The sequence below is a fragment of the Berghia stephanieae genome, chromosome 14 (genome assembly GCF_034508935.2).
Source record: "Berghia stephanieae isolate SIO BIC M18660-M18661 chromosome 14, UCSD_Bste_1.3, whole genome shotgun sequence".
Taxonomy (NCBI): Eukaryota; Metazoa; Mollusca; class Gastropoda; order Nudibranchia; family Aeolidiidae; genus Berghia; species Berghia stephanieae.
Genome location: NC_088373.1, coordinates 18343210 through 18359779, shown reverse-complemented (window position 1 = coordinate 18359779; position 16570 = coordinate 18343210). Strand labels below are relative to the sequence as shown.

Sequence of the window (16570 nt, the reverse complement as noted above, 5' to 3'; positions counted from 1 at the left end):
CTTCTGGCACTTTTCTACTCACTTCATATCTTGTTGTTACCAACATAAGTGCCTGCTCCACTCACTTTTCTGAATTAAAAATTCACCCCATACACCGGAGCATACTCAATGTCTCAATCGTTTCTATGTTATATGTTTGTGTTGAGAATATTGGCTATTAAGCTTAACTGCTGGTCAAAATACTTCGCGATGGTGGTGGGCGAACGAATCAGCGGTCTCAGTAGTGGGTGAGAGAGGGATCTAGAAATGACTTGGGTTTGAAACGAATATTTTTGTGTTCGTGGATAGCTCACACGGTAGAGCCACGCTCTCACCTGCCAGGTGGAGTTGTCGTACCAATAAGGTCGCAGGTTCAAACCCCACCACCGCCGCGAAAAAAATTTTATTCTCTATTGTCTTCTGGCACTTTTCTACTCACTTCATATCTTGTTGTTACCAACATAAGTGCCTGCTCCACTCACTTTTCTGAATTAAAAATCTCAAGATGGCGCCATTAGTAGGCATCAAATACGAGTCAGGGGAAAAAATTAATTTCCCCTGCTCGGAGGCCGAGTTTGTTCTCCTGAACAATGGTGAGCTTGATGTATTATTTTGTTGTTGTTGTTGTTTCTATCTTGTTTAATGCATCCTCTAGTTGATTGGCACTATTATTTTAGTCGGAATACTTTTGCTTTCGCCGTAGCCGTAACCAATGTGAATGGGATTTTTAGTTTGTTTACAAGTGTCTATTTTCAAACTATAACCACACATCACATAGCGAAAGGAATAGCTCCATTTGTGTATAGGTAGTAAAGAGAGAAGAATAATTGCTCGAATCTATGGAAAAAGCTGAGTTCTTTGAGATGTTATTGGATTGAATTCCCCATTAAAAGTGTTTAAAAAAAGGGCAGCCGCTGAGTCGGCGGAACCGAATCTTGTTTTCACGTTCAAAGTCGAAGTGTCGGGGGCAAAAAAAAAAGGAAACCGCAATCGCACCTTTCATAGTGGCAATGTTTTAAAATCGGTACTACCGCAAACTCGGGGACCCAAATAATTTTGGGGTTTTGGGAGGGGGAAACTTTTTCTTAAAAATTTTTTGGGGGTTTGTCATTGTGAGGGGGGGGGGACTTTTTTTTTTTTAAGTCTCTCCCCTCCCAAAACCCCTACTAGACTTTTTTTTTAAAAAAGTTTTCCCCCTCCCAAACCCCCAGAATTATTTGGATCCCCGAGTTTGCGGTATTTGCTATTAGGCACCTGTCTGAGAATACTATCCCCAGACGCATGTAGCAAGTGGGCAGAAAGATTTTATGCAAAATGCCAAACTAGGCGTGAAAAATACCAAATATTCTGGAAAAAATACTAGTGGTTGTGTCCCAAAACAGTTAATATATCAAGTGATATTTAACACAAGATGAAAGTAAATAGTGATCAAATGTCAAATCCAGCTCTTTTTTAAAAAAAATATTTTAAAGCAAATGGATCAATGAAATTTATTTTGTTACTTTGATCTGAAAACGTCAAACTGGCAATTCGACTTTTTATTTTCAACCAGGAAGAAAGTTGTTAATCATCAAATCTGTTCATAGTCCACCAACCATTTAAATTTTCATTACCAACCTACCTGTTAACTTTATTGATCATCTCTTGTTTCTATAATTTGCTCATTCTGCATAATTTGGGACGACCGGAATAATTTTTATGTCGCGGACGAATTCCTAGCCATGTGTTGTTTGCCCAAGCCAACCGACACTTTATTTTCTGTCTGCTTCGCACAAGACAAACATAGTTCCTAGGCATGTGTATGTTTGCCCAATAGACCAACAACTAGTTATTTCTGTCTGTTACAGCAATCAAGTAGATACACGTAAGATCCAACAACATTTATCGAATCAAATTACTCCCCAGGAAGCAAAAATGGTGAAATTGTTTAGCTCATATATGAATTCAAAATATACAGATAGCGGTGTGGATAGGCAGCTCAGTGGGTAAGGCCACCTTTCATTTTACTCCTTTTAGCTGCACAGATTCGACCCAGTCGCGACCGCCCCCCCCCCCCCCCCCCCCACATCATTTTTTTTTTTTTACTTTTCTTTCTTTCTTTCTTCCCAATTGATTTTCATTGTTTTCACTTTTGTTCCGAGTTCCGAGCAAGAGTTTTTTTTTTAATCAGTTGAATTTTTTATTTCTCCGATAATATTATTTCATTATTTAATTTGCTCTAGATCTATTATTGTTTTTTTTTTTTTTTGGTCAATGATAATAATAATAATAATAATAATAATAATAATAATAATAATAATAATTATAATAATAATAATAATAATAATAATAATAATAATAATAATAATAATAATAATAATAATTGTAATATTTGTTATTATTATTACTATTACCATCATAATCATTATTATATTATTATCAATAATAGTATTATTTTTATTAATAATACTCTTATTATCATACTATTATTATTATTATTATTATTATTATTATTATTATTATTATTATTATTATTATTATTATTATTATTATTATTATTATTATTATTATTATTATTATTATTATTATTGTTGTTAACACTATTCCCTGCTCCGAGGGAAATCTCTCTTTTTCTTTTTTTTTTTTATATTTTGACCTAAACCTTAGAGTTTTTTGTTAACTAAACCTTTATGTAAATGTTCCGTTTCTGAGCATGAATTTCTTAAATTGTTTTTATTTTTAAAACAATTATTGTTTTTATTTTTAAAGCAATTATTGTTTTTTTTTCTCCTCTATCTGACCATTTGGTCGCTCTCTGAATATTTCTGTTTGTTTGCTTTTTAATTATTTATTCTTTTTAGACACTATTTGAGATCGGAGTGGGGACGAATATATTTGCTAGAAACTAGAAAAAAACAAGAGAGAGAGAGAGAGAGAGAGAGAGAGAGAGAGAGAGAGAGAGAGAGAGAGAGAGAGAGAGAGAGAGAGAGAGAGAGAGAGTTTAATAATAAAAAAAAGAGGTGGGGGGAGGATGGATGGGACATTTGTCCCTTTCAACGTTCTGTAAAAAGAAGACGGAATTTAAAAAAAAAAAAAAAAAGAAGTGACGTTACCAGGATTCGAACCCACAACGTCGATTATGGTCAAACTTCCAGGGCAGACGACTAAACCATTCGGCCATGACACCCACTTCGAAGTCGACGCATATTGTGTATATGTAGTAACAACTGATTTTAATGTTGGTTAATTTTATGTTTTTATAGATATTTTATTAACTTTCCTTATTTCTATGTGCATCTGGAAACATTCCATATTCTGGAATGTGGATAATTGTTTAAAAGATCGGAGTTTCAAATATGCTTCTGGGGATAATAAAAATTTGTTATCCCCAGACAGGTGTCTGGGGATAACAAATTTTTATTATCCCCAGACAGGTGTCTGGGGATAATCACAGCGTTACTATTACCTTAAAATTGGTTGGGTTGAATGAAAATATTGAAAATAAAGCTGTCTTAGACAGGTTCATCAAGCCCATTAAGAGGCTGTGATTATCCCCAGGGTATTAAGTCTAAGTAATATTAATATTACGTCCCTTAATATTAACACAGTTATTCGACACCGAGTCGCGCATGCGCATTTTGAGACTTAGCTACTCAACTCTCAACGACTTCTGTCGTGTGAATTTATCAGCATGGTGGTAGTAGGGCTAAATGGTTGTCTGAAGGCAGGGACTCATTAAAATGCTTAGGCTAGGGATTAAATGGTCAGAACAATGAACAATTTGAACGTAAACCCTTCATCCGCATAGAAATTGTCTAAACAAATAATATACAGAATGTCGTGTGAGCTCCTTGTTGGATGGAATCTTAATGACACGAAAGCCTAGTATGCTGAGAGGAGCATAGTGGTTGAGCTGCTTGACTCTTAATTGGAAGTTCTTGGGTTCAAAGCCCAACGGGGAACCTTATTTTTTCAACACTATTTTTTTTCCTATTTTATTATTTATTATTTCCTTTATATTTTAAAGCTTATTTTTTTATTTTTTTATATAGCCTATTGTTGGTCTTATTATTATCATTCTATCATTTTTTTTCTAATTATTATTAATATATTGTTATTACTTTTGTCTGTCAATTAAACATTGTTGTCACAATAGTTAATTTATGAAAGTCATTACAATCATGGAGAAAATTTCTGAGCGCCACGTTTTACACCTGAGTACGGAGAGAGAATGTGAGCTTTTTCCAACATAGGTGAGCTATAGTGGGGCAAAAAGCCAGCTGAGGGAGGCACCTCACCGAGGCAAAAGTGAGACAACTTTTTTTGGCAGGTTAAAGTGCGCATGCGTCAATGCAGAATTACCAGTTTGGCAATGAAAAATATTAGTTTTAACTGGGTTTGATATTTGGTATTTTGGGAGTGTTTTGCCAAATCACTTAATTTTACCTAAATGACAGATAATTATACAGTATTATTATATGGTCAGCCAAGGTCAAATTATTATGACCGCGTGACAAACGAGGATTTTTTTCTTTTATTATATGCATTTTTGCAGAAAAACAGCGATATCTATAATATTTTATCTTTTTTCCCATAACTGGTGTGGCATGTTCTATAAAAATAATCTCACAACCCTGGCATAATTTTTTTTGTACTGCCGCTGAGTAGGGGAGGGCATCCGGGTCACCAAAAGGTCATCGATGCTTTAGGTTTTGAGAAGTCAGGTCATCGACGACTGAGAAGTTCCCGACCTCCACTTAGTTCTCGATGCTTTTCTCGTCTCGAGAATCTTGGTCGTCGATGCTTCTCGTATTGAGTCCCGAGTCCCGAGTCTCGAGACTATACTGCGCGAGCGACGCACGCGTTACTAACAATGTGTACTATCTGCATTGTTCACCCCTCTCTCGTCGGCGATGATTCCAGCGAAGCTCGAGACTTTTTTGCGTCTCGATGCTTTTTTGAGTCTCGAGACTCAAAAAAGTCTCGAGCATCGCTCTAGTCATCGGTGCTTTCATTCAATACCTAGTCATTGGTATTGGGTATTGACGTTATATCATATTTTAAACAGCTAACAAAACACAAACGTCGTAAATAGATCAAAATGGTTATAGGTATCAATGTTTTATTATTATACAAAGTGAATTTATTTAATGTATTTTAAGTTTTAATACAAAAAAGCCATCCAAAGCTCAGTTGAAGTGCTACTTCTCGGGAATTCCCGACTTTTCCTTGGTCATCGAGTTCGGGAAGTTTTGAGTGTTGGTGGCCGATGACTTGAGGTATCATCGAGACTTCCGCTCGACACTACCGCTGAGGTTAATATGATATATTATTTATATTGTTGTTGTTGCTCTTTCTTTAAGTCATCCAAGGTTTGATGGGTCTTTGAAAAATGTCACTTGCTTTCACTGTGGGAATGTGTGACATTCATTTTCATTTGGTTACGACGAGTAGGTTTTGGAGTTGGAGATGTTTGGATCGGCGTGATGTTGGATAGTGTCGTATTTCAACACTCTAGTACAGTAGAACATGAAAGTAACGTACTCGGAAATAGCGAGTAAAATCTAAATCCCCGTTTTTTTCCCTTATTTGAGTCAATAAAATTAGCATGAAAGTAGCGAGTATGAAAAAGAGGTCAACTCGGAAATAACGAGCATTTCCTGCCCCAGCCTAGGACTGTGAACGAAGTAAAGCAAAACAAGAGACAATGGCAATTTAAATATTTTTAGCCTAGCCTCTTTTCTTTTCTTATTTTTCGTTACGAGTAATATTACATAGTAGCCTAGTCTGTAGTAGTACATAATAGGCGAAACAAATTTGGGTGGGGGTTGGGTTTGTGTGCGTGTGTGTGTATTGGGGGTGGGGGTCAATTATTCACCTAATGTGGTGCCACGCGACGCGCGAGGTAAGCACATGTCAACATGCCTCACTTCGCAGCTTCGGTCAGCGAGTAGCATCGTTAACGAACGACACGATCAGCGAGAGAGGGGAGTGTGGAACCATTATTTCAATGGGTCAGTGATCGAGTGATGCGCTTGCTTACCTCATCAAACATGCCGAGTGCATACAAACACTCGCACGCACACGCACACACCCACCCACACACACACACACACACTTCTATGTTCTTGTTTTTTTTCTAGTCATGATTTTACTTGAAAATAAAAACAAAAAACAAAAAACCAAGCATTCTGCCACTTCTGTGAAGAAATTGAAATAGGGGCGACGGCTTTTACTCGAATTACACACCGAGGGGAATAACCAGCAATATTATAACCTTTCCTGGCAACTCGGGAATAGCGAGAACTCGGAAATAGCGAGTAATCAGGAGTGGACCCGTCGAACTCGCTATTTCCGAGTTCTACTGTATTAGATTTAGATAGTCTTGATATTTTAAGTAGAAAATAGTTCGTTTTGCATAGAACACTGATATGATTCATGATACTAAAACGGTTCGTTCCTTTTCCAGATTCCAAATTATGATGGATAGTGCTAATTTGTTTTAGTTTTATGAAGTGACTGGTTACCACAGAAACTTAAAGCACAATGCTTGGTATCGCAATAACATTTTCAGCCAGTGAGAGCTGCTTTGATCAGTTCGGTTTGTTTGTTTTTTGTAATCTCAAAAATAGGGTTACGATAGACATAAAAATAAAAAGTAAAAAAAGAAAACCGATTCACATCCAGAATTTTATTCATGTCTAGATAAATCTTAAACAAATATTAATGTACAACAGACGTTTAAGACAATCGGAAAATTATTTTCGGAAAGCTCCTACATCCCCAGTATTCATTAAAGAATTAAAGGCTGTCATTATTCCCATTGAAAATTCGTTATCCCCAGACACCTTTTTACCGGACATTGCAAGGGATAAATGTCCCGTCCCCCAACCCCCCCCCCCCCTTTTTTTTTTTCTTTTTCTTTTTCTTTTTTTTCTTTTTCTTTTTTTTTTTTTTTTTTTGAGCGAGTCTTTTCTCCCTTTTGTTTGGCCTTTTGTTCCGTTTCTGAGCATGAATTTCTTAAAATTGTTTTTATTTTTCCTCCTCTGTCTGACCATTTGGTCGCCCTCTGAATATTTCTGTTTGTTTGCTTTTTAATTAATTATTCTTTTTAGACACTTTTTCAGATCGGAATGGGGACGAATATGACAATTTGCTAGAAACTAGAAAGGAACCAAGAGAGAGTTTTTTTTTAAAAAAAGGTGGGGTGAGGATGGATGGGACATTTATCCCTTTCAACGTTCTGTAAAAAGAAGACTGAATTTTTTAAAAAGTGGCGGAACCAGGATTTGAACCCACAACGACGATTCTGGTAAAACTTCCAGGGCAGACGACTAAACCATTCGGCCATGACACCCAATTCGAAGTCGACGCATATTGTGTATATGTAGTAACTGATTTATTGTTGGTTAATTTTGTTTTTATAGATATTTTATTAACTTTCCTTATTTCTATGTGCATTTGGAAACATTCCATACTCTGGAATGTGGATAATTGTTTAAAAGAGCGGAGTTTCAAATATGTGTCTGGGGATAATGAATTTTCGTCATCCCCAGACAGGTGTCAGGGGAGGGATAACGAATTTGCATTATCCCCAGGTGTCTGGGGATAATCACAGCGATTTTAAAAAGTATGAAAAATCTCTTGGGAGAGTAGAGGGCTAGGATTTAGTGAGTTAAGACTAAGATCTGGTGTTAGTAAGATTGAATCTCGCCTTTAATGGGTTAAATCTTATTGTTTGATTTTTTTAAAATTACACACAGAGCGAGTTTAAGTTTTAATTTTTTTAAAATGACTTATTTCCTATTGTTATGACATTTACTGCTTTTTTATTTTTTCTTAAAGGTGGCGTCAATTGGCACAGTGGTCAATCTATATATGGTCTGTTAATTCTCACAGTCCGTAACTGCGACAAAGTCCTGGTAAACCGGTGATGTGTATTCAACATGGATGACAGACTGCATTTGGAAGCAATTTTTTATTGTAACCTGAGTGATGTTTTCAGATCCCACAGATTTGGTAAATGAAATGATTCTTATGTTACCGCAGTTATGAGAGATAAAAGTATTATTCTCTTTTTAGACCTGTAAATTCTCAGTCAATTAACTGAAATCAGTCAATTCGTCAAATTCAAATATTTTTTAAAAGGAAAGAAAGAAAGAATTCATGAATCGTAGTCGAATGATGTGAAGTAGTTAGGAATGTTCCACAGTGCTACGCATTGCTCAAGGGCGTTTATATTTACAATGGATATATTGTCAAGGCTTCTTAGAATTGCCGTGTCTGAACACACCCCAGTGTATTTTCACACAGCCTTTGTGAAATTATCTTTTCACTTTCCAACCCTGTCATGTTCCCAATGGTAGCCAATTTTAACTGAGCCGCCAAGCGATAAATTTCACTGTTTTGTCTAAGCCAAAGTTGACCACATTTACTTCGTAGAGCCTAAAAGTATGAGAAAGTTTAATGCGAAAGCCGGAAGTGCATTATGAAGACACCTTCAAATCGAAAGTTTTATGATTGCTACAAGATCATCTCGATTGCCTCACGTTGTACACAAACTGGTTGACCGTTTCTTCACTGATTTGGGTACTTGATTTTGAGAAACAATTGTAAGTAGCCTAATTGATTCCCACGTAAATTAGTTTTCTGCCATTGTTTTGCTCAAATGAGCTTGCTGTTTACTATTCATCTCGATTCTTTGGATTTTTCTGATACGAGGCGAAGAGTTTCAGTCAATTTTTATAGAGCTCATTTACAGGTCTATACTTATCTCGTCAAAGACAAAACAAACCAGACAGCATTCCATCTTGTCAATAATTATCACCACCTCCACACTACCCGGACGTGTACTTGTCTACTGTCTGCCCACAGACTTGTGTGTCTACCTGCATGTAACTAGCTAGTGTCTGTCGATCACAATTCGTAGTCAGTAATCACTTAACGCACATAGTGTGTTGGGGACCAGGCCGTTTCTTTCTATTTTGCTACTGACACACACACCTCGTTCCATTCTTCTTTTTTTTCAGTTCAGTTCATTATCTCTATCCGGTTGAAAGTGAACCAGAAAAATATGAATGCGAAATAGATATTTTTCTTCGAATGAATACTTATATCGGAAGTTTTCACTCGTTTGGCATACGACCGATCTTCTTTTCCTCTATTCTCGCACGACCGTAGTTTTTCAGTTATTTATTAATCAAATTATTCTTCCTATTCATTATGCCTGAAGTATTTTTAGATCGCAGATCGGACTTACTTACCTTAGAAAATGTGTTAAGAATAAATTTAAATGGTCGTGGCTTGAAGAACAAGACACCAACGGCGATTTCTTCTCTTGCTATGTGAGGAAAACTGAGGCACTAGGAATGGCATTTGTGTCATATCTGGGTTGTGTTGTTAATCCACTTTTTTGGTTTAGTTGGTCTATTTTCGTATCCTCGAAAAGTTCAGACAATTTTTTCACCACCCATTGACAGGCCTGTGGAAGGTTTCTCTCTATTTTGCTACTGACACACATGCATTTCTCCGTGTCTTATTTCTTTTTCCCTGTGATTTATTGGTTCAGTCTGGATGTGAAATGGAAAAATAATAATGCGAAATAATTATTTTTCTTCGAAATATATATTCTTCTTCAAATGCTCTCACACGACCGCACCACCTCCTCTTCTTCTTCTATAATAATTAATCCAAATAAACGAAAGAATCAGCGTAAACAGAGCAATTTTATCGAGAGAGAGAGAGAGAGAGAGAGAGAGAGAGAGAGAGAGAAGCATTTTTTACGGGTATGTGTGGCGTATAAGCGGAGCGTGAGATTAAGCGGAGTGGACTCATTTACATTTTGGCTCAAACATGTTAAATCATAGAGGAGTATTATTTGCAATTGTTTCAGTGAAATATGGATAAAAGTTATGGCAAATTATGTTTCTTATGTCTTCAATCATGTAACATTAGCTTCATATTATGTTCAGGCCTGTAAATCTTCCGTCTATTGTCGGATTTCCGAAAGTACTATTTTGCTCTATAAGTGCTAATATTTTTATTCCGTTTCAAATGTCGACTTAAAAAAACAACAACTTTATTTGTCGCATCAAAGACAAAACAAAACGTCTATCTGTTAACTGTAATATTATCATGTCACCTACACACTCCACTAGACGTATTCACTGCCTGGCTACTGCGAGAGAGTGTCGCGAAGCACAGATTATCTTTGTCGTGAAGGAAGTTAACGCGAGTCGTCGAACACACACCTAGTCAGTAAATAACGCACGCACAGAAGTGTGTCGAATCAGACTGGAAGGTTTCTCTCTATTTTGCTATCGACACATGCCTTTCTCCAGTTCTCATATCTTTTTCTCTATATTTTATTGGTTCAGTCCGGATGTGAGACGGAAAAGAAATAATGCGAAATAATTATTTTCTTCTAAATATATATTCTTCTTCGAGACCTCTCTCTCTCTTCTTCTTCTTCTTCTTCTTCTTCTTCTTCTTCTTCTTTCTTCTTCTTCTTCTTCTTCTTTTATGAGAATTAATCCAAATAAACAAATGAATTAGCGTAAACATTGAACACAAACAAACAGGAGCGAAGAGTTCTGACAACTTTTTCACCAACCATTTACAGGCCTGTATGTTATGTGTTATTTTCAATTTTTTATCTTCCTCTATTTGATAGTCAAATCGACCTCCATGATATGGCAACCAAGAGCAGGGGAAGTGTCTACTTACAGGGATACCACAATCTTGGATCTTTCCTTCACTTGATGTTGTGTTTTTGTTTTTTACTTTTTCAGCAGTGTAAGGTGCCATTTCAAGCTTTTTGAAGAAGAAATACTCTGAGATGTCTTTCAGTGGCTATAGATCATTCCCTTTCAAGTACGGAGCTATGAAGTGAGTAGGCTACTTTGGCAAACTGGCATTGTTTATGTCGAAATAAAAAAATTATACGAGCACCTTATGTCATATCCAGTCCTTCATCTTGTATTAAGTTGCTTGTTGGCTTAGGAGCTATTGACAGGCTGTCTCTGGGTGGGTTTTTTAAATTTATTTATTTCGACCTCCCATAGTGGATGATATTGTGCTAAGCCATGGATATATTTGAAAATTGACTTTCGGAGACCAAAAGAGCAGGGGATTTCAGTTCTGTTAGTTAGAGGTGTGTACTACCAGTCTCATACATTTTTCAGCCATGAGGTTTTTAATTCTGCTAATACATTTTACAATGTAATTAACAACTTGGCATAGTTTTAAAACATGATTATTCATCGTAAAGTGTCACTCAGTTTGTTCCAGTGGTACACATAATTATCTAGATCTATAATTTCTTAGTCAGCTGACAAATCAACCAGAAATCATCGGATGATTATTTACCAACGTCAATGTATACGACAGTAATTGGAGCATGTTCATATTATTATTACTTGTCTTTCTTTTTCTTTCTTTTTTTTTTTGTTATTTACGATTAATTAATTTAAGATTTTTTAAATTATGCCCTTCTGCCACAACATCATAAGACTAAGACATGAAGATATCGTCTAGGCATTCTCTCTCTTTCTCTCTCTCTCTCTCTCTCTCTCTCTCTCTCTCTCTCTCTCTCTCTCTGTGTGTGTGTTACGTTTTATACAATTTTGATTATGATTAGAGGAGAGAATAATTGTTTTAACTTTTTCAGACCTCCCCAGATGGACAGTCCGTATGAAATTGAATTGTGGTGAGGTTGATTGCAGTCTTCCGTCCAGTCACTTACCAAGGAGGCAAATGGTTAATATTGGACTCAGCTCATGTCTGACCCTGAAAAAGCTGAAGCTTACCAGATCCAGGAGAGAGAATTTGAGAAAATACAGAGAGGAACTACCTCCTGAGGAAAAGGTACAAATGAAAGCAAAGCATGGTGAACAATTCAAAAAAGAGAGAATGCTTTTGAATGTTTGAATGCTTTTGATACTTCGCTCTCTCTCTCCTCTCCTTTTTAAAAAATGGGAAATGGGTGCCTCTGGTTTGTGTTGCATTTCTTTTTTTTTTTTCGTGGTTTAAGTAACTCTAAAATTCTAGCACCTATCATGAAGAGAGAAAAAATGTTCTTCAGTTCATTGTTTCCAGTTTCACAAATGACCCTGCCACCTTGCAATACCAGAAATCTCCTTGGTTCATAGTGGAAGTCCTGGATGCAGTTTTTTATTTCTCATAGTGGATGGCTCTGTCCTCTATCACTATTTATCTTTTTCAAGCTTGCTTTCTGTCTTAGTCTTGAAATGAGATTACTTCATTCTTTCCTGATCTTGGTCAGTAGAGCATACATGCTGAATCTTACGAATTTTTCGTAATTTTATGAATTTTAGACAAATTTCATGGCCGAATACTAAATTTTATGGAAAATTACTAATTTTCAATTCTTAGTAATACTTGATGATAACATTAATAATGATAATAATGAGAAGAAGAACAACAACAACAACTACTACTATAATATGATAATAATATTGTGGTTGTTCATACAGTTCATACACAATTTCAGATATTACGAATTTCCTTGTCAAATTACTAAAAATTGACATAAAAATTACTTAATTTGAAGTTTTCAATTTGGCATGTCTGGTAGAGTCAAATGTATAACTGTCGTTTTGGGAGATGATTTTTTTTTTCTTCTTGTAAATAATCTGTTATGCGGTGCAGCAGGGAAATCTCAACCATGGGACCGGGCCTAGTTGTTCGAGATTTCTGTGTTGAGTATATTTTACAAAGCATGTGTGATGGTTAAATGCGGCATAACAGTAACAGGTGGCATAATGTGTTCTATAATATGAAGACAAAGCCAGCCCATAGCATTGCTGGTTACACACTCAGCACTTTCTGTCTGTATCTATGAATCCGCTATCTAATCACTGTCGCTTCTCATCTCTCCCAGCGCCTCTCTTCTCACCCAACCTTAAACGACTTGCATATAACAGGCATTTTAGAAACCTTAAAAGGCAAAATGAAAACAAATGGTGTAGGTCAAATTAACCAAATGCATATGGTCAATTAAAAGTTTGCACTTCCTCTTTTCTGGTTTAGCAAAATGTTGACATTTGAGTTTCAGGTTTAAGTCTGGTGTTTGCTGGGATGATACAGACCTGCCAACCAGTACGATTTAGCGTATTTTAGTACGATTTTTTTGATCCAATTAGGCAGATACAATTCCAAGGGATATAGAACGATTTTTTAAAAGATATGTGATGTGAATTATATTGATGATACATTTGATGCATTGATACACACATGTCGTACACCAACTACCGTGTTTCTGAATGAATGATGCATCACATTTAGTATTATAATCATTTCAGTTGCTTATATGATGTCGGTTTTCACCAATATTTTTCTCATACATTTTTTGAGGATTTGCATAGAATTATGCATATATATAAGCTTATTTTATACGTTAAATAGTCTCAGACATGTAAGTTTTTGCCACTTATTAAATAGAATATTCTAAGTGAAAATTTAATTGAACTAACATCTTTGACTATGAAGCCTTCAATTAAAAACTGTATTGCTAATAAGCTTAAACATAAATGGGTTATTTCCTTTTATTAATAATAAGTAAAATTACTATATTTTGATTTATAAAATTTATAATGATCTTTTTTCTTCTATATTATTTTGTACGAGTCTTGAATTACAAAGTGGGCAGCTTTAGGAATGGTATTTGGTTCAAAATGAATTCTCTAGAACCTTTTAAGTATTTAACTTGTCTTTGCATATTACATACTTGCGAATTTCCTATCATTTGACCAAAGTAATAGTATTGGTAGTATGTAGTAGTAGTAGTGAATGCTCAAAAAAAAAAAAGAGAGAGATATTGTCGGATTTCCGACAGTACGATTTTCTCTATAAGTGCTAATATATTATTTTAAAAAATTAATAGTAAAAATAAAATTCGTAACGTCAAAGAACAGAACCAATAAAAAAGAAAATAAGACTTTTATTTTGTTCCTTGAAAAAATATTTTATTCCATTTCAAATGCCGACTTTAAAAGACAAGACAAAACAAAAGCTATAATATTATCGTGTCACCTACATGCTCCGCTAGCCGTGGATGTATTCACTGCCTGCCTACTGTGCCACAGCCAGCGAGAAAGGTCGCAAAGTTTGCGCGATTCGTCTTCACACACACACACACACCTAGTCAGTAAATAACGCACACACAAAAGTGTGTCGAACCGAACCGGAAGGTTTCTCTCTATTTTGCTACCGACACACGTGCATATCTCCGGTTCTTATTTCTCAGTCTCTATATTTTTTTGGTTCCGTCCAGATGTAAGACGGAAATAAATAATGCGAAATAATTGTTTTTCTTCGAAATATATATTCTATGAAAGCTCTCGCACCACCTCCTCTTCTTTTTCGTTGTCGTCGTTTTCTTCTTCTTCTTCTTCTTCTTCTTCTTCTTCTTCTTCTTCTTCTTCTTCTTCTTCTTCTTCTTCTTTCTTCTTCTTCTATAAGAATTAATCCAAATAAAGGAAAGAATCAGCGTAAACATTTAACACAAACAAGAGCGAAGTTACACATCCTTCAAAAGGGTAGGAATTGTTCTCTTCCTTTCATTTTACAAGTAACTCAGACCTGGGCCCTCAAATAATTGGGATTTTTTTTTGTTTTTTTGTTTTTTGGTACCATAAGATAAGGACCTTGTTATAAATAAGTAGGGGAAAGTGACATGATTTGACTGGTCAATTGACATGTCAGTGTCATGTCTGTGTTGTGTCCATATTTTTGTCCTGTTGTGTCTATTTTCGCGTGTTCAAAAAGTTGCGACAATTTTTTCACCAACCATTTACAGGCCTGCTCATTATAAATAAGTAGGGAAAGTGACATGATTTGACTAGTCAATTGACATATCATATATGTGTTGTGTTTTTTAATTAATCCATATTTTTGTCATGGTGTGCCTATTTTCATGTGTTCAACAAGTTCCGACAACTTTTTCACCAACCATTTACAGGCCTGGTTTGGTGTTAGCTTTTATATAAATTTTTGTATAGCGTGTACTTTTTTTTCCACATGTGCGGACAAAATACACTTTTTAGGAACATAGAATACACTTTTCGTCCTGGGAAGGTTGGCAGGTCTGACAATAGTCGAGATTGGTTCTAAGATGATGTATTCTTGTGTACCACCGAAATAATTTTCCTATATAGCAGTTTCCCAATTCAGTGGATGAAAAACTTCCCTGACTTATACTCTTTGAAGCCTGCAGTAAGCAAATCTGTCATCTGCATTATCTGCGGCCTTAAATATCATGGCGATCCGCAGATTTTGGCAAATTTCCCCAAATTGGTAAAATTAGGCAAATTTTTGTAAAAAGAAAGAAGCATCGAAAACAAAATAACGAAAAAAAAAGGTATGAAATTGAGGAATGATGCAGCTTTGCCTGAGCCTAGACTCTAAACACCAAGGGAAGCTGCTCTCTACCAACGACGATCTTTCAAAATCTTGGTGACATCACTGCTCATACTTACATCTAAAGTCATACCTAGTCACTTCCATCATGGATCGTTTCCTTCGACTAAAGACTCAAAGGACTAGTTTTCCTTTACTACCATAACTTCGGTGATGCCTAATTTTTATTTTTTTTTATTTTGGAGTAGTAAAGGAAAACTAGGCCTTTGATGATTCTGAGAGAAAGTGTACGTTTGGGATAGTCTGTAGGCGGTAGGTGTGAAAGTTTGATAAATCTGATACTGTGAATGACTATGACTGAGTTGAATGTTCGCCAGTGTAAGTGTTCTATTCCACAGTATGTGTGAGTGTGATTGTCTGAAATTTGGGCGCATAAATCGCATTGCGGTGCGGAAATTAATAAATGCAGCCTCCTTTAAGTGTAATAAGATGTCTTTTATATTTATTTTTCCACATAGCGTGTTAAGTTCGGATATTATTTTTCTGACTTTTCTTTTTCTTCTTTCTTCCTTCTTTATATATATATATATATATATATATATATATATATATATATTATATATATATATATATATATATATATATATATATATAAAAATATAGTTGAAGATTGTGATTATCTTTTCTCTATCTTTTTTATTTTTTTTTTTCCAGCTAAGGTTTGTTGAGAACGAGAAGAAAGGAGCTGTGACTACACGGATGATGGAAGGAATCGACGTTGAATTTCACAACAGGAGAGGAGAGCTAACCTGTCATCACAAGAAAGAGGAAAGGAAGAGTTCCACTCTTACATCTGGTCATCTGCTGTCCATCGTTTTTAAAAAACTATTAGGATCAGATTAGAACTTTCTTAATGGAAAGCATCTTATTAGGGCAACTCATCGTAAACAGGCAACTGCGCTTAATGCACTCAGGATAGCTTATATATCCTCACTGTCTACCAAAGGTTTGCTGGCTGTCCTTATAACAGTCAACAGTGTTGAGCGGTTGAAGCCACTTTGCAATAATGCAACCTTCAATGTCTATGGATTATAGTTGCAATCACGGTGATGAATAAATGCTTCCTAAGACATTATGGTGTCCACAAGAGCAATGTGTGAAAACTTTACAAACTAAAATAAGGAAATTTCCACAGATTGCGTTGTGTTGTGAAGAAAATTCTGTAATTCTTTTT

The 16570-nt window shown here is 35.6% G+C and overlaps 1 protein-coding gene across 5 annotated transcripts; it reads left to right on the top strand.

Moving 5' to 3' along the window:
- The first annotated feature begins 478 nt into the window (after positions 1-478).
- LOC144959689 (uncharacterized) lies at positions 479-16570 on the top strand. 5 transcript variants are annotated; one of them, XM_078892371.1, is made up of 5 exons: positions 479-572; positions 7804-7977; positions 10749-10845; positions 11627-11823; positions 16051-16563. In XM_078892371.1, exons 4-5 carry the CDS (start codon positions 11650-11652, stop codon positions 16237-16239), a joined length of 363 nt encoding a protein of 120 aa, XP_078748497.1. In that variant the 5' UTR covers positions 479-572; positions 7804-7977; positions 10749-10845; positions 11627-11649; the 3' UTR covers positions 16240-16563. The 5 variants fall into 5 exon arrangements, with proteins under 5 accessions (XP_078748497.1, XP_078748495.1, XP_078748496.1 ...); XM_078892369.1 differs by lacking the exon at positions 479-572 and adding an exon at positions 5227-5273; XM_078892370.1 differs by lacking the exon at positions 479-572 and adding an exon at positions 5288-5408 and having other exon boundaries at positions 16051-16570.